The 27,754-nt window shown below is 46.2% G+C and overlaps 1 protein-coding gene across 8 annotated transcripts in view; it reads left to right on the forward strand.

The window, feature by feature from the left end:
- STOX2 (storkhead box 2) overlaps positions 1-27,754 on the forward strand; it is a gene marked incomplete at its 3' end in the record, with an annotated part of 178,495 nt that overhangs the window by 74,167 nt on the left and 76,574 nt on the right. For 3 of the 8 annotated variants that reach the window (XM_081128762.1, XM_081128765.1, XM_081128767.1), the window contains exon 1: positions 9,042-10,675. The exons of the other annotated variants lie outside the window; for them this stretch is intronic. In XM_081128762.1, coding sequence (XP_080984888.1) covers positions 10,510-10,675 — 166 coding nt within the window. In that variant the 5' untranslated portion in view covers positions 9,042-10,509. Of the gene's footprint in view, positions 1-9,041; positions 10,676-27,754 lie in introns of those variants that run through there. 8 annotated transcript variants of the gene reach the window in all.

Here is a 27,754-nt window from a genome sequence, read left to right on the forward strand (position 1 = left end):
CTGGGAAGCAGGTCTGTCGTGACCTGCAGACAGAACCGAGAGAAGAAAACCTTCAAGTCTGATTAGTCTGAAGGGTGTGTGTGGATGTAACTCTAAGTCTCAGGCGTCATCTGTAGAAACCCACCGAGGGAGTCATCGAGTCATCTGGAGAAACTTGTCTTCTATTTTACGTGCACTTATATTCATAAAGTACTTCATAAGGTAACTGAGAAATTTGGGGCCATTCTAGCACTATAAAGATTTAGATAAACTTTACTCATTCTACACAAAAGCAATGAACAAGCACTCCTACATTGCTGACACCAGTCATTACAGATGCAGCGGGGTGAGGCCGAAAAACATCCCGGACCATGGCTTTGCCCAAATCCCTTATAGTCCCTGAGCCTTGACTTTTCTCATCTTTAATTATGATAACTCCTGCCTTGCTGACCTCAGACCTTCTAAGACTCAATAAACTGTAAAGTCCTAGGCAAAAGTAAGGCATTATTTATTATTCCTTAACTGCAAATGGATCTGAGGGAAAGGGAAGTAGGTATAATATTAGTTCCTTTACGGTCCCAAATCCACTGTATAAATCCGGGGTCATTTGTTTCGCTTTGGCTAGCAACACAGCACTGAAGGGGGCCTGACACTGGCATATGCACGCACAGGTGCTGAGGGCCTCCTTCTGGAAAGGCACAGGGCCTCAAATGATTAATAAAGTGAAGTCTTTCCTGGCCACCCCATTTATTAATTATTATTATTATTTTTTCAATTAGAGTTGACATTCAATATATTTTTTGAATATTAGTTTCAGGTGTACAGTGTAGTGGTTAGACATTTATATAATTTAATAAGTGATCCCCCTGATAAGTCTGGTACCCACTTGGCAAACTGGTGCAGCCACTATGGAAAACAGTAAGGAAATTCCTAAAAAAGTTAAAAATAGAACTACCTTGGGACCTAGCAATTTCATGTCTGGGTCCTAAGAAATCCGAAACAGTAATTGGAGAAGATCTATGCATTCCTTCCTTCACTGCGGCATTATTTACAATAGCCAAGATATGGAAGCAACCTAAGTGCCATCAACAGATGACTGGATAAAGAAATCTGGAACATATATACGATGGAGTATTACCTGGCCACCCCATTTTAAGTCAAGAACCTCCAGTCTCAGCCTCCCTCCCCTGTGTTCTTTTCTTCCATTATACTTATGGCTATTTCCTCTTCTGTATAATTTCCTAATTTACTTGTTTTTATCTCTTTGTATTCATTGGCATGTAGACGCCTTAATGACAGAAGGTTTTGTTCTTATTGCTGTTAGTTTGTTTTGTGTTTAAACGTTCATATCCCAGAACTCGTAGCCATTGTTGGCACGTAGCAAGTGCTCAGCGAACATTTGGTTTGAAGGAGCACAGGGCCGGGGAAGCAGCGGCGAGCGCTGTGATCGGGGGCACCGGTCCCTGCACAGGCCGAGCAGGGCTTCTGACCCCCAGGAGGCTGCGGCACGAAGAGCGGGGGAGAAGGGGGGAAGTTCCTCACAGATCCGGCTGCCATTTGAATCTTGAAGGGTGAATGAGGGCTTTCCAGGAGGCCGGGGAGATGACAGGCATCCTGGGCAAACTGGGCAGCTTCCAGCCGGACCTGGAGGTGGCAAGTGACATTGCTGAGAGGGGGGCACAGTTCAGTATGCTCCGCCCATTGCAGTGAGAGCCCAAGGTGACTCATGGGGCCGTCGGGAGAAAATGTGGGAGCTCACAGATGGATCACTGTGTGGGTGAGGCAGGGCCCGAGTCACCCGGGGATGTCTGTGAGCCTGCAGGTGGAGGCCATTTCTGGGTGGCCCGTGCCATGTGTTACTTAGGGTATGACTGCCTGTTGCACTTTACCTGAGCTCAGCAAGTGGGTTTCCAGCTCACGCGATCGTCACAGTTCTGTCATGTGATGAGGGTTACGAAGTCCACTGGGTATCTGGTAGGAAAATGCTTGAAGGAGTCGTTCAACATAAAGATCAGGAGTGCATTTCTCTTTATAAAGTGATGGAAGTTACAGTTTTGCTTACCTCTTCTGAATACAACAAGGTTGGTGCCCTCCCTGCGACCCGCGGGGCCACCAGCCCTGGGATTGCAGCGAGGCTTCTGTGGTTGGTCAGTTCTGAGCCGAACAAAGAAGTCCACAGACACGCTGTGTGAAGCTGGGGCTGAGGTCTTGGGTGGTCCAGTAGGGAACTCCTCTACCGAGCCGAGCTCGGCGCTACAAGCAGAGGTCACTCACTGTTGTGTCCCCAGGCTAAGCTGGAGATGGACACAGAAAACTGGAAAAATTACTCAGTGAATTGTTAACACTGTCACTCATGTAAATCAGGCCACTATGTTCCTACCTGTTCTCCCTCAACTTGTGAAGTACAGTGACTCAAGTCACCTATTGTTTCATCTGAACCTTAATGGATTTCATATGAGAAAACCTATCATTCATCTATTTGGGTTTCAGAAAAATATCAGATCCTTTTAGAGGAAGCTTATGCCTCGTCGCTCCTGGCTTTGTAAACGACCGGCTTTAACTATATATATTAGAGGAAGGGAGAGAGGGAGAGAGAGAGAAACATTGATTTGTAGTTCCACTTATTTCTGCGTCATTGGTTGCTTCTTGTATGTGTCCTGATCAGGGATCGAACCCACAACCTTGGCTTATCAGGATGATACTCTAACCAACTGAGCTACCCGGCCAGGGCCTAACGGATTGTTTGTTTTCAGAGATAATAAAGGGGAGGGTATGTGCACCCAGTGTGAGCGGGGAGAAAGACCAGTCCGTAAGAGCTGGTCCTCCACACGCTGGACTCACAAGGCCGCCTCTCAACTGTGGCTTTGATTCTTGCACCCTGTTCTTTATATTTTCTAAATTTTGATCATATATATATATATATATATATAAAACATTTTCCATTTTAATTGTTTTTGAGTGTACGGTTCAGTGGCATTAAGTACATTCACATTGCTGTGCCACCATCACCACCATCCATCTCCAGAACTTCATCTTCCCAAACCGAAACTCTGTACATTGCATTAAACACCAGCTCCTCTTCCCCCTCCCCCTAGGCCCCGACAACCTTGATTCTACTTCTGTCTCTGAACTTGACTACTCTTGGTACCTCATGTAAGTGGAATTACTCAGTTTCTGTCTTTTTGTGTGTCTGGCTTAGATCACTTGGCTTAATGTCTTCAAGGCTCAACCATGTCATAGCATGTGTCAGAATTTCCTTCCTTTTTAAGGCCGATTACTATCTCACAGTATGTATACACCACATTTTGTGTATCCATTTGTTGATGGACACTTGGGTTGTTTCCACCTTCTCTGGGTTCTGTTCTTGCTCACAGTAACTTCTCTACTTGGATCAAGGTGTGCTGGGCACCACCGAGTGTCACAGCTCCTGAGTACGCTCTAGCTGGGCTGGGTGTTGCTGTCTTTCTGTTTTCTAAACCAGTTTAAGGATGCTGTGTACTCAACTATCTGATTCAACACCACCTACATGTCAGTGTTACCAGCTGGCAGCATCCTTGGCCCCCAGCGGAATTCAGCTTGTTTTGTTTTTTGATACAAAGCAGAGTTTATAGAACAGAAGGATCTAGAAAGGATTCAAGTGTTTGAAATAGTTTCCCTCCGTAGTGATCAATAGTAACAATAAGATTGGCAATTTTTTTTTATTGATGCCTTCTACTGCCAGCTGTGAGCTGGGACACTGATATATTTATATTAGATCTTCACTGCAACTCTTTAAGAGAGGAATTATTACCATCACAGCTGACAAAAAGGAACTCAAAGACTAACTTTTCCCAGGCTCCCAACAAAGATATGAAGTGGCAGCCTCCTTGGCATCACTACACTTCTCTGCCTTCTGCTGCTCTGACTGCGATTAGTCTGGCCTGGAAATAGCCTGGGTTTGTGACAACTTACTCCATCGACAGCCCTCCAAAAGACCCAGGCCCCTCGCCATGGTGAGTCCTTCCATCCCCAAACATTGCTTTCTTTGGGAGTAGAATTTGTTGACGACCATCACTCATTCTAGCCCTGTCAGGAGTGGGTTATAGGTGACAACCTACATAAGAGAAATTCAACTCAGATTTTGTACGGATGGAAAGAACCCTATATATGCATTCTCAGCATTTTTAGGGATTCTCTTAAACGTGACTTACCCTTTGGATCGATCGCTTCCCAGGGTGTTTCAAATGCTATCTGTCCAGATCTGTTTCCCAAAATGTGCTGTAGTTAGTGTCCTATGATTAGAGCTTCCTTAGCACTTTTTGGCACATTTACCAGGTGCATTAGCACATTAATGGCCCTAAGAGGTCCAGCAGGCCTGTTTTAATGTTAACACGTTTCCTAAACTTCACAATGGAACCCTCTTTTCAAGTCACCTTTGTTAAGATAGCCTTATAGGGAGCTGCAGATCCAAATACTACCATGTGACCACTGCCGAGGCAAACACAGCAGGGTCTGCACAAGGACAGAGCATCTTCTAAGACAGACCCCCAAGTGCTAGAACTTTCTGACAAAATTGTATCTGACAGTTTGGAGTCTAAGGTAAGGAAGACAAAACCTATCTTCCAAAGTGCCCAGGGGACAAAGCTTTGGTCAGCTACCTACCCCAGTTAGCTGCTGTAGGAGGCCAAAATACCTCAGGCCACTTGATGTGCTCGTGTATATACATATCTGAATATAAGGGTGTAGGCACATGTCACATAAGACCCTCCCCCAATTTTCCACCTCACAAGCCTCTGAAAGCCTTCACCCTCTGAAGACTTGCTGTCTTCCAGATTCTGTCCAGCTCCGTAACCTGGGCCACACAACTCCCAACTTCAAGGTGTGTAGATGTGTATTTTTTCTGACTTAGCAACACATTTGTCAAATTACACTATTAATATATTTTGCAAATCCTGTTTCAGGAAGAAGCAGGAAGATAAATTACTGTCAGACTTAGAATTCTGATTTTTATATAACAAATATTTTAATCACGAAGTGTGGTGCGTATATCCATCCAACCATCCATGGACACCTATTTCTTTTCTGCGTATTTAGGTCTTTTACTGTACCAAAGTTGTACTTTGGCAGAAAAAGGAGGCTGGGGGCAACTTTGGTCACAGTTTAAATGGAATGCCTGAATTTGATGAGTCTGATATACTACTGGGGTTGCTAGTGTCATATCAGTGGGTGTCTGTGTACCCCAGAGTATTGTGTGCCTAGGAGGTCCTGGATTGAAATTAATCTTCTCAAGGCTACAAGGTCAAGGCTCAGGCCTATTACCTCTTACATTTATATTTTCACTCACATCAATCTTCTGTCTTCTCACTTCAGTAGTTCTGTTTCTCTCATCTATTACATCCTTCAGTCTACAGAGTCAGTGTGGGCTTCTCAGTGCCCGAGGTGGGCTTTCTGTGCACAGCAAATATCACTTACAGATATTCAGGTCATTAATTAAGGTTCAGTATACTAGGGTGCAAATTAAAAAAATCAGAATTTCCTTTACTAGAGATAAAAATTGAAAATCACTTTTTCCTGAAGTCTTGAATTCAATTTGTTCTATTTGTAAATTTGTTATTAAAAAATTTTTTTTAAAAATATGTTTTTAATGATTTCAGAGAGAGGAAAGGAGGGGGAGAGAGAGAGAGATAGAAACATCAATGATGAGAGTCATTGATCGGCTGCCTCCTGCTTGTCTCCTACTGGGGATAGAGCCCTGAAACCCGGGCATGTGCCCTGACTGGGAATAGAACCACGATCTCCCGGCTCATAGGTTGACTCTCAACCATTGAGCCACGCCAGTAGGGCTAAATTTAGTAATTTTTAAATAATAAAATAAAAACTGTAGCTCTCAGGGAAGCTTTGAAAACCATTTGATCAACTCAAGCTGAAGACTAGAGTCTCTTGAGTCAACAGCCTCACTTAGAAACTTACATTGCATTTATAAATTTAGTATATTTAATTTTTAAAAAGCACTTAGTATGTGTGATTGGGAAGGTGTTGAATCAGATCTCCCAGAGTACTTAGTCAGGCGTCATTACTCATCAAATGCATGCCGACATTGCTGGCCACTGGAGATACAACTGTGAACAAGAGAACAATGAATGACAATGCGGAAAACAGAAAACATCCCCTGCCCTCATGGGGTTTGCATTCTTGTAGCTCCTCAATTCATTCAATTCTTGCAAATCTGATAACCTGAAGTTTTAAATGAGGAGAATTTCAAAGTCAAAATTCTCATACTTTTTTCAACTCAAAACTGCAAGTCTAAAATCAATTATACATTTGAATTAGAATCACAAAGCAAATGTGTCTAATTAGTGTTTCTAATCTAGCTGTTATGGAATTACCAAATGTACAAATTATTCTTGTCTGATTTTTAAAAATTACTAATACTACAAAATGGATTTGCTTTGTCATTTCTCTATATAATTTTAAACTTCTCTATTATTGGATATTGGGATTATGCACCTGATCTTACCTGATGGACAGTTCAGATGGTCTCTAGTAGGTCCTCAGATTTGAAACTAGGACTATGGACATAAGGCTTGCATATGACCAGCGAATCTTTCCACAGGACAGATGGACACGGAGTCAGATTTTAACAGTGGCTATAATTGGAATTCCACATCCACTTTCTTCAGAAAGGATTGGTCTCACAACATGCTGTTTGCTGGATTCAAGCCTTACCTTCGCAACCTCTTTTGATGTTGTCACATGATTTGGATGGCTAAATTGCTTAACTGCCCTTTCCTCTCCGACTTTACTCCCTGATCTGATTCAGCCACCCCAACCTGTTTATTGCCTGAATCTTCTGTGTCTGGCTTTTTGGCTTTGGCTCCAAGGGCATCTGTTGAAAGTATGGACACTGGATATCACTTCCCTTCAAGGCCTGCAGTCAGAGGTGCTTGAGTGGAGGAGGTATAGCTATCCTTCCAAAATATCTATCACGCCACCCTTTCCCATTCTTTAATATGAACAATGAATATTTTCTATTTTAAGTCAAGTACAATTCAAACTTACTTTCCAGAAAATCCTGGGCTGATCTCTTCGATCAAACAGATTCCGTCCTCAAGCCCCTTGTATACAGAAATCCTAAAACATTGCCTCTTTTTTTTTTTTTTTTTTTTTCTGATTAAAATCCTTCAGTGGCTCACACTGCACTTGGAATAGAATCCCAAACCCTTAACATGGCCTGCAAGTCCTTGCATGATCTGGCTCTCGCCTTTCTCCATGACCTCATCACACTCCTTTCTCTTGTCTTCCAATTCCAGTCACACTGGCCTTCTTTCACTTCTTCCAACAGAAGCCAAGACTCTTTCCTACCTCAGGGCCTTTGTATATACTGTGCCCACTTTCTGAAACATCATTTTCCCTGCTCTTTGCTGGGATGACACTGCATCTTGTAGGTCTCAGATTAACTGTCACTTTCCCAGAGAGGCTATTCTTCTTTGTAGAATGCACTCAATTTGTGTATTTATTTGCTTACTACTTAGATCATAATCTGTGGGGCTATGTGGTGTTCTGCTTGCCCAGCACCCATTCCAGTGCTGGCATATACTAACCAGTCAATAATTATGTGCTGAATGAATAAATATCACAGTTGCCACAGCAATCACCATTAGCCTTCAGTCATTACTACTGTAACCGTTCATATAACCACTTTTGGCTCATGGGAGGTACTAATTATTTTTTGAATTGAATTGAGATACCTAAATGTCAATATCTTCCTTATTCATTAATACACTTATTATTTTTAATATGCTTTTATTGATTTCAGAGAGAGGAAGGGAGAGGGAGAGAGAGAAACATCAATGATGAGAGAGTCATTGATCAGCTGCCTCCTGCACTCCCCCAGTGGGGGATACAGCCCCCAACCCGACCGTATGTCCTGATGGGGAATAGAACTGCCATCTCCTGGATCATTGGTTATGCTCAACCGCTGAGCCATGCCGGCCAGGCAATACACTTATATCTTTTATTTCCTTTGTTTCTTTACACATTTAGTCTTCTACAACTCCTACAGCTGTGGTCTTTCTGTTCTTAGTAGTCCTCTTACATTAAGACATTTTAGCAAAATGTGTCTTTTCGGGGGGGGGACTATCCTTTTCCTAACTGTAAAAAAAATGTCACTGAACACGTTAATTGGTTTACAGTTAGTCATACATTTTGATTAGTGTCAATATAAGTTCCATATGATACGTAGTGATTTCTATTTGTTTGTTTTTATACCCCGGGTATCCCAAGAGAGATTAGTTACACTAGCCCCAGGTTACAGAGGGCAGCTGGAAGTATTGAATGGGGGAGCCCTAGTTCTGGATCCCATGAGGCTTGGGGCTTACACCTCGCCCGCGCTGCAGGCTCTCCAAAAACCTTCCTGTCCCCCAAAGAACTCACACCTTGGAACAGCACCGAATGGTGCTGGAACTGAATCTTAACTTAGAACCCACTGGCTTTTTAAAATTAATATATATATATATTTTTTGCGGTATCCGCCTAACATCATAGCCACATACATTTCATATCCATCCCTGCCTCCGCACCTTGGCACCTGTGATTATGAAACAACAGCATGAAGGAAATGATTTTGAACGTTGCATCGTCACAAATGCGAAAACCGCTCAAACATGTAAAATAAAAGACGATGTTGAGAAAGACAAGCCAGGCTTATTTTTGTTGTTTATAACACCAAAGCATTTTGGGAAACCCAAGCGGGGAGATGCGTGTTGGTGAAGAACTGGAAGCCGCGCAGCAGCGGGGAGGGGGGGTGTTCCCGGCCATGTGGCCGCTCGCCTTCAGCTCGGGCGACCTCCGGGTCCCCGGCGCAGCCCCGGCCGAGCCTGGGCCTGGCGGCGCAGCGCACCCCCCTCCCAGCGCGGCGCCCCCCCTCCCGCGCGGCGCCCCCCCCAGCACGGCCCCCCAGCAGCGCGGCGCCCCCCCCCCGCGCGGCGCATCCCCCCCCAGCGCGGCGCGGCGCACCCCCTCCCGCGCGGCGCATTGTTGTCCTTCGGCGATTGGTTGTTGGACCAGCAACAGCTGTGCGGAGCGGCGCCGCGAGTCGCAGCTGTGGACCTGAACGCGGGGTAGCGGGCCGGCGGCGACTGCCACCCGGGGCTCCAGGAGCGAGGAAGAGCCAGGCCAGCTCCGCTGCGGGGTCCGGGCGCACAGACCGGGTGCCCCGGCGTTTGCAGCCGTCGGAGGAGCTCGCGGTGGCGCCCCCTCCCCCGCTGTATCTGACTTCAGGGTTGGAGCAGGTGGGCAGAGCAGGGCACCGCCGCGCTCTGTTCCCACCGGGCTTTCTCTTCCTTTCTGCCAGGGGGAGGGACCATCCTGAAAATATGTGACTATCCAAGCGCCAACTCCAGGCTGGGGCGCCAGCCAAGGTCCCAATGTGCTGCCGCCGCAGGGTGTTTCTCATGAAAATAAGAAGCCTGCCTGGATCCGGGATCCGTGCTCTCGCTTAAGGCAGCTGGGTGATTAGCGTGAGACTGGGCGGCTGCCCTGCTTCCTGCCCTCGGATAGCCCTTCCGCGCTGGGAAGCGGGCGGCGGTGCCACCGTGCGGGTGTCGATCGTCAGGCTCCGCATCCTCGGCGGCCATGGCTCCCGTCGCCGCCTCGGCCAGTAAGTAGGAGCATGCCTGTGTAGGGGGCACATGCGTGTCGGGGCACACGCGCGCGCGCGCGCGCACACACACGCGCGCAGGCACGCACGCCGCCCCGAGCCTGGGAAGGAGCGAGACTGACGACGAGCCGCTGCAGCCGCGAGGACGACTCCCGCTCTTCCCGGGCCCGTCGCAGCCCACCCGCCGCCGCCGCCGCCGCCGCCTGCAGAGCTTGCCGGGACCCGGACCCGTATGCGCGCGCGCCCCCCGTTCCAGCCTCGGTAATGAAGACCGCCTCCCAAGGACTGCAGGGGAGGCCGAGCCCGCCCGCGCCCGGGACTGCGGGCCGCGCGGCTGGTAGGCCCAGGGGGACACGACTCGGACACTGTCATCCCCACGCCTCGCGCTGAGACGCCCCTCGGGCTTCCCGGGCGCCCGATCCCGGGGCAGCCCCGGAGGCCTCGGCTTCCTCGTTTGTTTGGGTCTTTTGTGCCGGGGCTCACAGTTGGCTAAGCACTCCTGCGCTGAATCGGGCCATTGTCTGCGCTCCCATTGCTTTCACGCTGCAAGTCTCGGCGCCCCCACCCCTCCGCCCCCTGCCCGCCTCCTCCTGGCCGGGGAGCCTCCTAACGTGCCTTTCCCCCCCAGGAATCTGGAAGCTATAAGCCGGGCGGATTGCAAATGAAGTGTAATGCATTGTGGGACGTGTGTAAAATCGGAGCCTTCGCCGTGGGGGGGTGTGGGGGCGTGGGGAGGGCCAGACCCGCGCTGGCTGTGTAGACGCCGACGAGGAGGGGCTGGGAAAATGCGCGCCGAGTGCGCCCGGGTCGTGCCCGCCGTAGACGGATGAAGCCGCACGCTGCGCCCCGGCACTGAGGCCCCAGGATCGGGGCGGCAGGTCGCCCTCCCCACCATGAAGAAGACGCGGAGCACGACCTTGCGGCGAGCCTGGCCCAGCTCGGATTTCTCGGACCGGGCCTCGGACCGCATGAGGTCCCGCAGCGAGAAGGACTACCGCCTGCACAAGCGCTTCCCCGCGGCCTTCGCGCCCCAGGCTTCGCGGGGCTACATGACATCAGGTGGGTGACCGCGCCGCTGTCCCCGGGCCTGGGCCGCGGGGCGCCCCCCTCCCCCCGCGCGCCGTTCCTGGGGTGCTTGGCAGGGGAGCTGGGCGCCGATGGATGCGATAAGTTACGGGGGAGAGCAGGAAAAATGAGCGCACATCCACCATTTTGTACCTCCGCAAGATCCACAGCAGGCCCTCCCAATATGGGGTTGGAGAGCTCTTGGGTAGGTGAAATGAGGGAGGGGGCGCGCCGGCGTTAGGGCTGCGGGGAGACAGGACTGCCGCCCGAGCAGCAGCCTCCCGGAGCTCTGCGGGGAGCCTGCGTCCCGCGCTGCCCGCGGTACCCGGCGTGCTGGCGCCTGCATGGTGGCCAGTTATCCCAGTGCGCATTTTAAACAGCCCCCCGCCCCCCGTTTGGAAAAGGGAACAGGTTCCATGCACAGCCCCGAATGGTGCGAGTCAGGGAAGAGCCCCGCATCCCTCTCTGGCTCGTCCCGCGTGCACGCAGCCAACTCTTGGAGCTCACCGAGTGCGCCCTGGGGGGCCACGGTGTGCGTGCGCCCGAGTGCTCGCGCCCTCGGCGTGGGTTTCTCATGTGTTGCTTTGAGTTCGGTTGTATGGCAAGAATGGAGGCTGTATCGTGGATCTTGCCTGTCAGGCGGGAAGGACGAGCAGAAACGGTGCCTGGCAGTGAGGGCTGCGAAACAGGTTTCATCTTAAAGCGCAGTGCTGTCCGCAGCGGTTCCCAAACAGCCGGCCCCCCGCGGAGGCGCCGCCGAGTGGCCTGCGTGCGACTTGGGCACCCCGGGGTAAGACCCTGGAGGGAACGCTGCAGGAAGCAAATGCTGGCGCTCTTCCCTGGTTTTCTCCCTGCTGACTGTTGACCGTTTGTATGGAATCGTGTGTGGGACACCCGTTTTTGTTTGGTTTTCATCCTGGCAGAATTAATTTTCTTCTAAACGCAGCGTCGTGAAGCACATCTCTGCCCAGTCATTGCAAGTCCTCTCTTAACTGGGGAGACTGCCTGAAGCTTGTGGTTGGTACTTAGAGCCTAGGACTACGGTCTTCCTCTTAAAACAGCAAGTTTTTAAACACCAGGGCTGTATCTCATGCTTTAAAAATGTCTTGCGACCACATTTCCATGAATTTAAAACCTAAATAAAAGACCCATCTTTTTTATTGCTGAAGCTGGCGAGCAAGGATGTTGGCAGCAAGGCTCCCTTGATTTTTCTCTTTCATGAAAAGCCAAATTTGTGAAGGAAGTGACAGCTACAGTTTATACTTCAGTAATTTAAGTCCATCACAGCTGTGGTTGCTCTCGTCTTCCTACTTGTACAGTAAATTTTGAAATACACCTAAGTCTAACCGCAAAACACATTTGTACATAAACCCATGTCTGCACTGAGTGTTCAGATAATCCAGGTTTTGTACGCTTAGGGGTTTGAAAGTCTTCATTCCACACTGAATAGTTCAGTGCCCCTCTCTTGGTGCCCCTGGTGGGTGCTCATACCAAGTGCAAAGCTACAGGAGGGCAGGTGGCCGTCATTTCTTCCATAGACCTGTAAGACTCTTCAGTGATTTCGGGCATGATCTCGCGGGGAGCCTACTTTGTCTGTGTTGGCATAGACATGGTCACATTCTCAATCTTTTCTAAAGAACTGCTCTGCCACTGCCAGTTCTGCCAGGCATTTTTTATTGGACTCTCTCTTCTCATTTCCTTTCTTGACCTGCCAATGGTAACCAGGTCTCATGGTGATATTATGGCAGGATATGCTGTTTCAGGCTGGCTGGTGGCAGATTCAATGTTAGGTTACTTCTGAGCAAAGAAAACCAAAAAAGGGGGGGGGGGGGAGAGCTATGCCATTCATTCAGCATTTTCTGGAAGCGCCCCCTGAGAGCAGGGTTCCTTGCTAGATTCTCCTGGGGCTACAGGGTCAGACATAATCTGGCTTTGTCCAGGGAGGAAGGGCTGTTATTTATTCTTCATTTTAAATGTTAGCTAATTCATGTAAGAAAAGGTGTTAGTGTTAATGGAAGGAAATAGTAAATGTTCAGACACCTACAATGAACCCGGGGAGAGTAGGTGGAAGCTTTCTCATATGCATCTTTTTTATGGGGGGGGGTATCTTCTCAATTTGCTTTTCAAATATGACTCCTTTCCAAATAGGAGTGTTGATGGGAATAGATGGTACATTGAAACACTTCGAGATCATGTACCAGTAGGTCTCTTCCTTTTAAGAATGTAGAGGAAATTCACTTGTATCAAGTTGGTCACTCCGGACACAAACAGAACCTTTGTCACATCAAATGAAATAGAAAATGAAGCAGCTTAGAAACACATGAGGCTTTTCATATTTCTTCTTTCTGCTTGTCCAGTCATTTAGCCTAATAGCTACTGGTATTATCATACTTCATTTTAAGTAGAAAGGACTTTTTGTTGTTGGGTTCAAAGGACAAGATAAGCCTCTTGAGAGATGTACTAAATGAAATAACTTCATTGAGACTATTTTTAGAAATCTCCCAACAAATATTCCTAAAAAACTATGGGGAAAAACTTAAAAAAAAACAAACAACTTTAGGTAAGGAGAGATCCTTAAGAATTTTATTAATAGTTGTTCTCCTGGTCTGGCGTCCCTATCACACAGTAGGTACTTCAAGTTTTACTCTGTTTATTAAGGCAAAATTGCAGGCATTCTGTGATAGCTTTCTAATGAGACGGCACCCTTTCAAACAGTCTTTTCTCCACTAATAAGTAATTACCAGCTTGAAATGTGATTTACAGCTGTACCCTTGACATTTAGCCTGTTTTTTTGGTACACCTTCAGGATAAACTACACTTAAGCTCAAGAGGTTGGAGTAGGCACATTTAAAACTTAAAAATACCCTGCAAAAGGACGCTTATATAGAAAATTCTGAAACTTCAGATCTTGACGACCATGCCTTATAGGACTGTGTAAGCCCCTAATTGATGGTACCAAATCTAAAATAATCCTAAGAATCCACAGGCCTGGCAACCAGCAAGTTCACAGGCCAAGAGATGAGCTCACTGTTCATCCTGAATATTAATTTCCCAATGAGAGTTCCTGGGCAGAAGGGGGTGGGAAGTCTTGCCTTTTGTTCAACTCGGGATGAGTAATAAAACGGGCACTCACCACCTGAAGAAGAGGCGGGGTTAGACCAAGTGGATGTGGGATCATTCTTCATTTCCCAAAACTAGAGTTAAAGTTAACCTCCCCTCCACAAGGGAAACACCTGTGATCCCTAGTGCTTTATAGATAAATCATGCTCATGTACCTCCATGAGAGGGTTTTCCAGGCCCCGGACCTCTTGCTGATGGAGCTGTGGGAGCCTCCTCTGTTAGAAGTGTGTGAACTAGGACCTTACCTCTCTTTGCATGAGTGATGCTACTAACTTTTCATTGTATTCGCTGTCCTCTCCCCCAGCCCTGGGGGTGGGTGCTGCTTTATCTCCCACATGGAATGCCACCAAGCTTGGGCATCCTACTAGTCAAGACTGGAAAGTAATTTTTCCACTATGAAGGTTCGACAGAGCGTGTTCATAAAATGTGCTACTTATGAAGGAGACCCCCCCCCCCAGTCATGGTACTTTTAGTTCGATATTTGCTGCTAAACAGAACAATAAAGGAAATACCTTCATAATATAGTTTTAAAGGATTTGAAAGGAAAGAGAAAACAAAAGCCCCAAACTGACATCTTAAGACAATGTAAATCAGTTTTTTCTGCCAGTCTAACATAAACAGTGAGGGGACTGGGCAGCACGCCACCTTGATTAGATTATTAGTTTTCATTTTATAGAAACTAATTCTGAGGCACAGTGGATTGTGTCCCAGTTCCCCATGTTCTGTTATTTTAGGAGACGTGAGAGTTTTCTGGGAGTGAGAATGGACACTTGAGATTCTGATGTGGGTCTGCCCTGAACCAGCTGTGTTCCTGGCGAGTAACATGACCCCCTTCCCATGTGTAACGGGTCCTCCTGGTCCCCGATCCACTACAGAATCGGCTGGGCAGTGGCTCTGTAAGGAGCCAGGGCAGGATGTCCGAGCGCTTACACAGAAGATGCTAGTCAGAAATGACCTTTGCCCTTTCTGCTTGTTGGAGTCGTGTGCCCCTGTCTGTAGGGTATGTGGGATAGGCGCTCATTCTGCAAGGGGATCTTACTTCTGGTCATCCCCAAATGCTACGTTAAATGTCTGCACCTTAGGGCTTGGTCTGGTGACCCGAGTAATGGGGGTGGGGAGATGGTGGATAAAGACCTGGTAAGTTGTGATCGTGTACAGGTTTCAATAAACAGCGTCCCGTTGCCTTCTCCCTCTTTGCAGAGGTCCGTTTGCAGCCCAGCTGCCTCCTGTGTTTTAATTTGAAACTACCTGTGCTGATGCCTTTCACCGGGCGAGTGGACGTGAAGAATATTACGCCTGGTGGTGAATGACTTTATTCTTTATTTCCCAGGAGAACATGAGTGTGCTCACAAAAGGTCACTTCTCTTGGTATTTCAATATCTTTTACACTCTTGTGAATGTTTTTATTTGAAAAAAGGAATATAAGTATATTGTCTAAAACCCTTAGCATTTTTGCACCTCCGGAGCAATTCTGGCTTAAATTCCCTCTACTCTAGAGAGTGGGGACAGTCAGACAATGGTATGTTCTTTGGTACAAGATCACTTATGCTTAGTGCAGATACAACCAAGGAGCAAAATCTGGATAGATCCTCGCTGCTGGGACAAATGTTGCCTTTTGAATTTAGGACAGGCTTTCGTAGATCAGTCATAGGAACTGTGTGAACCTGTTCTGTACGGTAGAAAGTAGAGGTTCTTGTAGCTTGTAAGGATATAGACTATAGTCAACTCTTAATTAACCTTGGCCACAGTGACACAAGAAGGAGATGACATGGGTAATTTTGTAAGTAGGTAATAAGTCAGTTCCTAATCAGTTAATCCCTGGACTCTTTTTATTTGACAGTGGAATGCACAATGAATTGGTCAGAAAATCCTAATGATTCCTACCCCCTAGATGTTTCTAAAGTGTGCCCCTCCCTCTTCATCTCTGTTGTTTACATCTTCTGTTCTGTTATAATACCTTCCAGACTGACCTTGCTTCCAGTCCAGTTCCTCTTCCACGTGTCCCCAGAGGTGGTTTTTATTTTTTAAAATTTCTCCTAAAGCAAAGTTGGTCACGTTACATCTCTTTTTACTGTCTCTGCTGCCTGGGATGACGTTCTGGACCAAGGCTCTTCATGGCGTGACCATCCACCGTTCCTACTGCTTCTCTGCCCCACTGCCCTGTGCTCCAGGCTCTGGGAACTTTCCCTTTCAGAACCGGGCACTCGCCCCTTCTCTCCCAGTCTCCCTCCAGACCCTCTCTGGAGGGAATCACTTGCATGGCGTTCGTTAGGTCCTTGTGCTATGGCGACATGGCCCCATTGTGTGGCATCAGGAGTTCACGCGTGTCTCCTGTACCAGCCCCCAAGCTCCTCAGTGGCCGTACGTATTCTGTTCACATCTCCGTTTTGCCAGAACCACAGAGCTTGGCACTCATCAGGTGCTCAGTAAATGTTTATTAGGTGAATGAATGAAACTTGGCTGCTCTTAAAAAGTTGGACGAAGGAAATCTTAAACTGCTAGTGTGAGTCTTCATAACTATGGAAAACACATAAATATTCATGTGCTTAAATATATATAAAGGCATAAGATTCTGCTCTTCAAGGACCTCGTCGTAGTGGTGGACAGGACCAGCTCCCACCGAGTCGGCCATTGGGAAGCAGTAAATAATAGCATATAATCAAGAGTCAAGCGGGGTGGTTGATGTGATTGGTGTAAATGGAGTAGCAGCTCAGAGAGCAGAAGGATGTCAATTAGAAAAGACGGCCTGGAGGGAGGACTTGCTGTGTTGTGAAGGACTGGGAGGACTCAGAGACAGAGAAGGCGAAATATTGGGGCAAGGTTGTGGAAACAGTGGGAACCCGGACACGAAGCTGGGGGAGAAAACATCTATATGAGTTTGGTCATATAGAGGTTTGTGAGTTTGAGAGAAAACTGATGGGAGGAGCATTTTTGGAAGAGGTGCCTGGCCATGGTGTGCAGGATGTAGCTGGAAGAGAAGAGGGCAGGAGGCAGGGAGGAGAGTCTCAGGGCCCGGAGCCTGGGAGGCAGTTGAGGGGGCGATGGGGCCAAGCAGTTAGCAGACAATGGGGGACCGACCCCCACGTTGGGACATCACAGGTTGATCGTCCAAGCAGAGGGGTCCTGTAGGCACACAAGTGAACAGTAAAGGTTAGAGAGGTAGCTGGAGGTCACCCATCCGCCACGCTAGTTGGGAACATGAGAATAGCTTAGCTTTTTGTACTTCATGTTCCGCATCTTAGAGGGGGGCAGATGACTGACTTGTTTTTATTTCTGGCAGATGGAGGGTCGGTTGGATGCCCGTAACCTTGAGTCCTACTTGGGTTTCTGAGAACCTGGACGGTGGGGGTTAGAATTTCTTGGAAACCCACTGCTCTCTTGTTTCTAAAAGCAAAGTGCTTTTTAATTCTTGGATTTGTTTTACTAGGGTTTGCATTCATTCAGAAGCTGTTGTATTGTTGATAAACGGGATACGCGTTTGATATTTATAGTCAGGTTTAAAAAGGGTTACAGCAATTCGAGTAGCAGCACAAAAGACCAGACCAACTCTGTAAATAATGTATATTTTAAACATCTGTCATATACCTATTCACTTGAAAAATTATGGCTTAGGCAACTCATACTCACAGTTAAAATCTCCATTTATCTTTCTGCTTAAATCCATGATGGCCCCTCCAGGCCAAGTCTCCTCTTTCTGAAGATGAAAGAGAGTGTTTGGCAGATGCCTGTCGGGCTTGGAGGGGCGGACGCCTGTCCTCCTGATGGGTGTGGTTTCGGAGGGAGGCGCCATCTAACTCCACAGTTCACCCCCCACTGTACCCCAACTCAAATTCCTATGTAGCTGATTCCCCTAAGACAGCTCTTAGACTTTTTATTGCTTTTGGCATATCCAGCTTTTGCTTTGAAATCATTTCATTGGTGGATGAAATGAAGGCCCCCAAAGCGATTGAGGTACATTGAATATTTGTCATTTTTTTTTTGGCTGCCCGTCATCTGAACCCCCTTCCTATGTCTGTGTAATTTCTCACTGTGATGGGTGGAATCTGTCCTCCCAAAGGACCTGTTCAAGTCCCAGCTTCTGGTACCTGTGACTGTGACCTTATTTGGAAATAGGGTCTTTGCAGGTGAAATTCAGATACGATCACACCAGAGTAAGATGGCCCCTAAATCCAATAGGACTGGTGTCCTCATAGGAAGAAAAGAGGCGCAGATGCAGGGGGTGGCCATGTGAAGATGGAGGCAGAGACTTAGTGACCTCAGCCCCCAGGCTGTGAGAGGGTACTTTTCCCTTGTCTTCAGCCACCCGGAGGTGGTGTTTTGTTTCAGCAGATCAGGGAACTGATGCACCCACCGTATGACCCTTGGTGGGAGGCAGGACCTCATCTCTCTGTGCAGATGCTGAACTGGCCCTGGGATTTGCTTTCTTGGACTGCCTGACCGCGAGTGCATGGGTGTGACCTTGGTCTCACCAATGACACACTCCCTTCCAGACTTTGAATCTGGCGCTGTGGGGCTGGGAGCCCAGTTCCCCGGGGTGGCAGCGATGTTGCAGGAGGATGGCACTCGGAGGCAGTGGGGACAGTGTCCTCTGTGGTGCCAGTTGCAGTGTCTGTGCCTGCCGGTGGCTGCTCAAGAGTCCTCACTGAAGTAGTGGTGGCTGCGGAGGTCCAGGCCTCCCTGCAGTCCTGAGTTACCCAGGACATTTCAGTAAATGAAAGGCCATGATTTAGAGCAGAGACACAAGCTGGATGGTGTCATGATCCAAAACTTCCCGTCACTGACTGGGTGAACTTGGACAGGTTGCCTATTTCCTCAGGGCCTCATTTTCCTTATCTGGGAAATGGGAATAATAATGATACATACCTATTAGGTTTTGGTGAGTTAATATACGTAAAGCTTGGCACAAAGGAAACATTCTATCTGGATTATTTGTCATACGTATTATTAAAAGAACTAGCATTGGTTTCTCTCACATAACTGAGAATCCCAGAGGACACAGAGAATCTCAACAGGATCCCAGTAGCTGTCCCTTCAAAGTCTGACGTAAAGGGGGAATTGCATATAACCTACAGAAGTATGGTTGAGTTTTACTTAACCAGGCTGCCTTCATTTTGTAACAAGTTTCCAGGGCCCTTTGTCGCAGGGCCTCTCCAAGGACGCCCAGTTTCCCCCTCCTGTGCACCCAGCGACCTCCTCCAGTCTGCAGCCCAGCTCGCAGCTCTGTAGGACGCCACTGCGGCCTGGTGGAGCGACTGAGCTGCTCCTTTGCACACCTGAGATCATTTGCAAGTTGGTCCTCTTTTTCTTGTCTGATCCTCCCTCCAGACTGGAAGCCCTTTGAGAACATGGCTCGTGTCTCGCTTGGTTTTGTTGTAGCAAGTGCCGGGTGTGTAGCCGGTATGCAGTAGGAGTTTCAGCTGAATCTGGGGACCCATTGTCATGCTGACATTCCCGGTAGGGACAGTGACATCTGGACCTCTGTGTCTCCCTCCTTTCTTTGACCACAGCCCTAGTTGGTGCCCGGAGGGTTGATGATAAGAGGCCTCCAGGGCGATTGTGGCCGGATCAGTAATCTTGATCCATTCCCACGGGGCCAGAGGAGTGAACTGAGGCAGTTTAGCGATCTACCGATCCCCCGGTTGTACGTATATGGACTTCTGTCTTGAGATTTAACAATTCCAGCTTGAGTCTTTGGTGAAATTATAAAATAGTATAGCTTTTTTTGAGTCCGCTAAACTTCTAAGATATAACATCACTTTAGATTAGGTGCTGAAGTTTATAATTATAATGGGGCTTCCTGTTAACCCAGTGAACTCATTCGAAATTTCATTTTGAGTGGTTTTAAATAATTGAAAAGACTATTTAGACATTTTTTTCTCCACAGTTCCTACCTGGTTGTTTATAATGAAGACGATGGATAGCTGTTGATAAACTTCAAAAAATGCTTCTAAAAGGTCTTTTTGGCCAGGGAGTGAACAAGCCCAGAGGAGGCGGACAGTGGGTGCGGTCATAGTGTCCGATGGGTTTTCCTGCATTTGCAACACTGGCTTCAGTTGTAGGTTCTTGTAGCAGAGCGTTGGATCACAGTTGGGTGATTTGGTGCCCTGGTTCCCACTTTGCTGTGTGTTCTCGGCATTTCATATGATCAGCTTACCCTATTTCTTGTCTGTAAAATGAGAGTAAAATTTTATCTGATTTATAACTGTTATGTGGATTAAATGAGCAAATACATTCAAAGTAATCAACATAGTGCCTGACACAGTAAGAACTTAGTCCATTTTTGCTACTGTATTATTATTTCTGTTGGGACAGAACTCTACGGGATCGGCTCCTTTCTGATGTTTTACACCTGAGGATATAGAGAAAGGGGGGATAACAGGCGCCTTGTCTAAGGTCAGGTAGAGCTTACAACAACTGGAGTCCAATCTGCTTCTTAGACTTGGTACTCATTTCATCAGAAACCAAATACTCCATTCCTTGTCGATTTGAGTATGAGATCCTCTAAGAAATCTCCAGAATGATTCATTTGCTTAAGTGGGCTTGCATGTCCTTGAATTTCCATCTTAGGAAAAGTGGTAGAGAATCTCATGTAGTCAACATTCCTGTGAGAGAGAAATCGCAGAGAACTTGGCTTCCCCTGAAACCAGGGAGCTGGTGCTCTGCACGATCGGAAGCTGTTTAATCTGAGAGTCTTCTATGGAGACTCGCCTCTTGGAGCTGAGGGTCGAGCTGTATTTTGTGGGTGCTGGCGTATGCACTAAAAATGTCACCGAAACGCAGGGTGGGAGAGAAGAGCTGTGAGAGCAGGTCCCTCTTTCAAGGCCCGTCTGGAAGGTAAAGCCCAGTGGCCTCTTCTCAAACCAAGTGCATTTTCCTCCTTCATAGTGATGGTCCTGTGGCATCAGGTCAGGACGTCCTCTGTGTTGGCTTGGAGATAGAGGGGCCCTTTTATCACATGTGACTACATCAGCAGCTTTCCTAAGAGCAGCTGGTTCAGTAGCAGGACCTGGGACTCTAGGGGGACAGCCTGAGCTGGGGGAGGAGTTTTCAGAGCTGCCACCACCTCCACCTCCCCTCACTTTCCATGCAGACCAGGAATCTGCCTGGAAACCACCACCAGCCAGGATCTGGGAACTTGGAGCTTCCCAGCTTCCCACTACTCCTGTGTCTACATTTCCCTTGTTCATTACCAGTACTCTGCCCTCCCCACCCCTCCTGCCCCAAGTTCCCCTTCCACAAAGTCAAGGGGAAAGTACCTAAAGAAGAACCAGAGGGTGTTGAGTAGCTTGTTTTATTTGCATGGTTGTCACTAATTGAGCTTCGAAAGCCTCCTCTAATTAAGATTCCAAAATACAGCAAACGCACTGGCTTTTATTGGTTAAAGCCTAGCTTTTGGAGACTACAGACCTTGTTTTTCTGTGTGCTGTGCCCTGCTTGGGGTGGGTGACTTACACATGTGGAGAATGTCAGAGAACATTTGTTCGGGATGCAGAAGGTGTAATAAGTGGCCGTATATCATCCCGAAGGGCCCGAAGTAGAAGTTTCCATCATCAAATGAGATGAAGGTGAGAAAGCACGGTCTCTCCAGGGCAGCCCTGTAGCGTGTCATTAGGCTGGGGTTGAGGCTGTGGGCTCCCAGGAGGTGTGAAGGGTTACTCAGCTTTTGTTGTGTACTCGGGCCCTGCAAGGCTTCTGCTCAGCCTGGTGATGGGGAGGGGTGGACGGGCCTGGGACAGGTTTCCTAACACGATAATAGAGTTCCCGAGGGCTCCTGAAATGCAGATACTGAGAGGGAGCCTTTTAACCCCCAATTCCCTTCCCCTCCCTCCAAGGAAGGGAACCACTGTTTATTGAGCATGTACTTGGTACCAGCCAGTGCAGAAGAATGACCTTATTTAGTCTCAGAACAATCCCAGTGGCAATCTCTAATTAATATTTTAAGCAGCACAGATGACAAAACTGAGATTTTATTCACACACACACACGTACTTGAAATCATGTATATATTCAACGTTTATATGTCAACTGTTAGTAAAATTAACTTCTGATTTTTAAGCAATTATGAAATATTTTTTTTCACTACCCCAGGGGTTCATCTCACTTTCTCTAGGGACCCTGCTTGAGAGGCCTCTGTTGTACGGAGAGGAAAGATGTAAGAATTCCTGAATATTCTAATGAGTCTAACCTCCAATATTTGTGTATATTACTTGAAAATAATCTCTACTCTACCAGCTGAAGGTCTGGGAATTACCGTGCCTCGCCCAAAGAGCAGTAGAGTCTCCTAAAGCTGGCAGAGGATTGGGGGTTGGGGGAGTGGGCATTGCTGGGATATTTTCCTGCCGCTGTTTCTTCCCTTCTCTTCGGAGTGGGGTTCTTCTCCGTGAGCCCCCCGCTGTCTCAGTTGGCCTAGTGTTACCAGAGAGCGTCGGTCGTGCAGGGGGCAGCCCTGCTTCCTGGTGGAGTGGAAGTCGTTGGCGTTGCCCGGTTCCTGGGGCTTAACTTGTTTGGCACAAAGGTAGCTGACAACAGAATTTGAAACTTCAAATGAAAAGAAGTCCCCCCGCCCTCCGAACATCATTTCATTCACTCGTAAACCATTTTCTGCTGCTGACTCATTTTCTCTTGTATTCTTCTCAACTTAGGAAAATTTCCTAAGGAAACATTGGAGGTAGTGCAGTCTGTCTTTGCCATCTGTTGTTCTAAGATGGCATTCTGTTGTTTTACTGAAATTATTCCGAGTATAACAATAGGCCAGGATCCAAATAGTCGAATGTAGCAGTACCCAGCGCAGTAATTTAAAATAATGGTATCGGGGGCAAAGAGGGAGGAGTTACATGGGTCTGAAGGATGGGAAATAGGATTAAGTCCAAGGTAATCAAGACATTAATAAGCTAGGAACTTTGGTGAATATAATAAAAAACATAGATGGTTAAACCTGGGTAAATAGACTGTATCTTTGATAAGAACCAGTTAATGGTTCAGAGTAAATAAGAGGGGTATTGTAAAATCTTCAGTTTGGGGGAGAAAGAACAAAGTGTCCTTGCAGTTCCCCGTAGGAGGGTCAGTGTTTGAGGAAATTCTGAACAGTTTCTGCTCGATTTCCAGTGGTCGAGGGTGTGAGCTCAGTCACCCATGACAACGTGGTGAGTGTGACTCACAGGAAAGCGTGAGCTGCGTGTAGTGCTTCTGCCAGTTGGAGGAGAGGCCGGACGCAGTGAATTCGTGGTGGCATTTCATTTGTAATTTAATTTAATTGGATGGAGTGAATTTCATAGCTCGTGCTCTTTAATCTGAATGCAGAGGTAGGAAAACTAGACATTCGAATTTTTCTAGGACTGGCAGTTCGCCAAGCGGGCTCAGGCGTAGGGAGGCCGAGGCCCATCTCCCGGTGCTGGGACCTGGGAGGGGAGCCAGAGCTGGACACCTCACCCGGGGCTGCGGGCTTGATGGGGGCCCGGGGCGGTGTATGAGAAGGTCACCCGTGGACTCTGCTTAATCTCCTGGCTGGTTTTCTGGTGACAGTATTCCGATTACCGAAACGGCGGCTAATCTAAATGCGAAAGAAATATAATAGCAAAAATAGGAGTCTTTTTCTCAAACTGAGTCACCCAAAACTCACATGTAAAGCTGTCTCAAGAATAATTCAGTGAGTATAGTGTCACTAGGACTTTTTTCTTAAGGACCACCAGTGTTCTTCTCTGGCTCTGGCGAAGAACAATTGATCATCTTGTGAGGCCTTTGTCATGGGGGACTTGCTATGTATATAACTTTTCACTACCAGAAGTGGGGAACCTTTTTTCTGCCAAGGGCCATTTGGATATTTATAACATCATTCACGGGCCATACAAAATTATCAACTTAAAAATTAACTATGAAAAAGACTCCTAGATTTATTGAATTTCTAGTCCCACCTGTGGTTGCCTTGGCAGAGCCAGACCAAATGATTTCCTCAGGCCATATACAGCCCAGGGGCCAGATATTCCCCCCTTGCACTAGTTAATGTAATAAATATAACCAGGACTAGAATTGGGATAATTAAGAGGAAGACTTCTCTAAATACGTTGAAAGATTTAAATTTTATAGAAGGTTTAATGAAATGGAGTCATTGCTTTCATGTCCTTAGGCAATCTAAGGAATGGATAAATTATTTATCATCAGCATATCAATTGTTGCCATATAAGAGATTGCGCCTTTAGTATTTGAAAATAGGTTATTTTTTCTTTCTTCAATTATTAATGCGGTCCCTTGAAACCTTATTTGTGCCACTTATTCGTACTAACTAAAGATGACCTTCAGCCTAGTCTTATCCCGTAATCCCCAAACTCCAAATTGGCAGATTTCAAATTGAAATGAAATTTTGTTATACTGGAGGATGAGGTCATTCTGCTTCCTTAAAGACATCTGGGGTCCTCTGCTTGCTTTTCAAAAAGAAATGTATATTGCTATCATCTATACGAGAGCAGATGTATTTTTAAAATTCACAAATAATACATTAAGGAATCATAACACATAAATACGTAATACATAAATAGCTATTAAAGATAAATTATTCAAGATACATTTAAAAAGTAAAATAGAAAAAGACGATGTTTGAGGTAAAAACAAATGATAAAAATTAAAAAAGTGTAACATTCAAGATAAACATTCAAAATGATAAGTAAATGCCCCAGAAGAAATAAATAATAAACATAATGTTTCCCCCAAAGACTATGTTAGAATTTGTGATAATAACGCCCTCCATTTATTGCGGGCTTATTAGACGTCAGTTATATTCTCTCATTTAACACAACAGCCAATCCTATGAAGTTGGTGCTATGATTATATCAGTTTACTGATGAGGAATCTGAGCTTGAACTTTGTATACAGAGTTAAGATTCAAATTTGGATCTGAGTTTTCTTAGTAAAAACCTTAAGTACTTCACCCTCCAGTGTAGAATTATAGTAAAGCAAATGGGATTTTTAACCAGATCTGTAAGAGAATTAGGAGATGGAAACCGGGCAGCGATGGAAACATCAACAAACTGTTAACTGAAAGAAAAAGGGGGTTAGTACAAAAAAGGTAGCATATCCTGAGGATCAAAACAACACAGCTTTTTTTTCTTTTTTCTTTTTTTTAAAGGAGAGAGAGAGAGAGAAACATCAGTGATGAGAGAGTCATTGATCAGCTGCCTCCTGCACGCCCCCGACTGGGGATCGCGCCCGTAACCGGGGCCTGTGCCCCGACCGGGAATCGAACCGCGATCTCCTGGATCCTGGGTCAATGCTCAACCTCTGAGCCACACCGGCTGGGCAACAACACGTCTTGATGAATGTTAGTCATTGACCCTGATCTTTTTCTAGCCAGTTATCAATTCTTTGCACACAGACTTTTCAAAGTTGGTTTTCAGATGAAAGAGAAGCCAGCGCCAACTGGTGACTCGGCCCAGGTTTGGGAGAGCGGCTGTGTGCCTGGCCTCTCTGTGTCCCGTGTGTAACATGTGACAAGAATAGCACCTCTTCGTGGGGTTGTTCTGAGGATTAAATGCCGTAATAAATGCAAAACCTTGAGAATAGTGCCTGGCACATAGTTTGTGCTCAGTGACAGTTATTAGTTATTATTATTAATAATTAGCTTATGGTCTGAGTATGGTAATAAGCAGCTTTGGGTCTCCAAAAAGGGGTCATTTATTTCTTAGTGCTATATCCTTTTGTTTTGGTTTGGTTTTTGGTTTTTTAGAGGCAGGAAAGGCTTAAGTGCCAGTACTTATAATCCCCCTGACCTGTATGGAGCAGTTTTAAGTAGTGTGTTTAGGATACACTGGTTTGGCGGAATAGACGTGGTACTTCTCCAGTGCATGTGTTGGCTGTGAAACGGGGGACCCGGCTTCCTGCAGCAGCCGTTTCCCACCCGCCTGTCAGAACGTAGGAGATGTGGGTGTTTTTGCAGCTTCAGAACTCAAGAAATGTCTTACACAAGAGCTCCTCATTTGAACATTTATAGCCTCTTGCAGAAATTGACCTAGTCTTTATAAAGTTCTTATTCTAAAGAGCTTGCCTGTGTTTTCCCATATATCCTTAGAGCATCCATATGAAGTTGGCAAGAGGCAGGTTCTCATTCTAAATGACTAAATAAATAAATGAATATGTCAGTGCATTCTGAGTGCTTTACTGGTTCATGTTTATATTATTTTGGTATTTACATTTTTAAGGTGCATCAGTTTGGGTTTCTCCTTAAGCTTCTGGATAATTTCAGAAGCAGATTATCTGGATTGCATCCAACATTTATTTGAATATCATAGCTTTCCCCCATGTGTTTTAAATGGTAGTGGTTAATTGTAAATTTGATACTGTAGGTTTTGCAAAAGACATTATTGGGAATGGCTTTCCTTAAGTATTTAATCATATTGAAATTAAAGTGATTACATAAAAATCTGTACCAAAGAACAAGGGAGTTTTAGGTCATAATACATGGTGCCCAACTTGGGTATTATAACGATTTCCGTTTTGAGTACTGTAGTAAAAATTGTAGTATCTTCTGTTTGGAAAAGCATTTGTTACTTATTTATACTACACCTCCCCCTCTTCCTCCTCCCCCAAAGGATTTGAGATGTCTTAGGAAAATATTTAAATATAACATGATTTTAAAAATGAAATAAATGGCAAAAAAAAAATGGACAAAGGGAGAATAAAAGGAAAGTAAACTGAAAGTACAGGAGTGGTTAAGAATTCACAAAAAGGGGATCTAGTGCTGGAAGCAACAAGAAACTCAAAGCAGATTGTAGCCTATTTAAAGGTAAAGATATAAATATGATATTTAATTAAATAATCTCTGCCCCTCTCTCCTGAATGCCCTGCCCTCCCCCATTCTCTTAAATCAGGAGAAGACTTACTCAAGCACCTTCATGTAAGTGTATAGTTATTTTTAAATTTTATATAACCTGTCCTTTAGTTCTGTCTCCTTTACTGATTTATATGGTTATACAGCAAGTAGTGACAGTTAATTAAAACAAATACTGTCTCCAAATTCTTTTATTCAACAACCCCTTGATTTAGACTTTTCAATCCTCTTGGCCTCAACTGACCTGCTTTTTTTTTGCTTTTGGAATACTTCCGTGGTAATACTTCCTTTTCTACCCAGAAATATCATTTTACCAACACACCTAATTTCAAAAAAAAATCAATGTGTTACCTAATTGTAAAAGAAGTGGGAAATGAGAATGTAGTTCATAACAAAGGAATGTGTATTTTAATATGCGAATGCTCAGCTAGGGCTTCGTGAGAAGATAGGAGTCGTCAGAGGCCGGCACATGTCGGGGCCTCACCACAAAGTTCAGACGCAGCCGATCCAGCCGAGCTGCATGGGTGGCCCCAACAGGAATCTCCATCGCCACTGGTGACACAATTTTCTGCAGGCAACATTTCAACAAAGCCAAGGATGTTCCCTCTCTTGTTGTAATCCTTGAAAATGCAGTGTTTATTAAAGCTTTGTGTTCATGTGTAAAATGGAATTCTGTCCTAAGTGAAAATAGTTACAAATAAATATTTACAAAGTGGATGCTTAGTAGGACACCGGGAAGCAGGAATACGCATTCTGGGATCCTCCCTATGCACTGTGGAACCTTAACCTGTGAGTACGATGGCACCTTCTCCCGTGCTGCGATGAACACAGTTGCCTTGCGGATGTTCAAAACTTCTCTAATTGGTGTCATCCTGCTGAGAGGGGAGGAACATGAAAAGAAGCAATTTCAAGTTCATCTTCAGGGTTTTCTTTCCCTTAGCCTGGGATGTAGCATTTGGGGGTCAGCTCCCTAGAGAATGAGAAGGGTCAATGAGTCTATCTCTCTTTTCCAGCAAAAATAGAAGAAAAACTGAGGTGAGAGGGACACAAGTGGGGTGGGTGGTCCGAGGCTGGGCACAAGGGCAGAGTGGTTTGGTAGCTCAGGGAAATCAAACCAAACTGAATCCCAGTCCTGG

The sequence above is a fragment of the Miniopterus schreibersii genome (assembly GCF_964146895.1).
Source record: "Miniopterus schreibersii genome assembly, chromosome: 2".
NCBI lineage: Eukaryota > Metazoa > Chordata > Mammalia > Chiroptera > Miniopteridae > Miniopterus > Miniopterus schreibersii.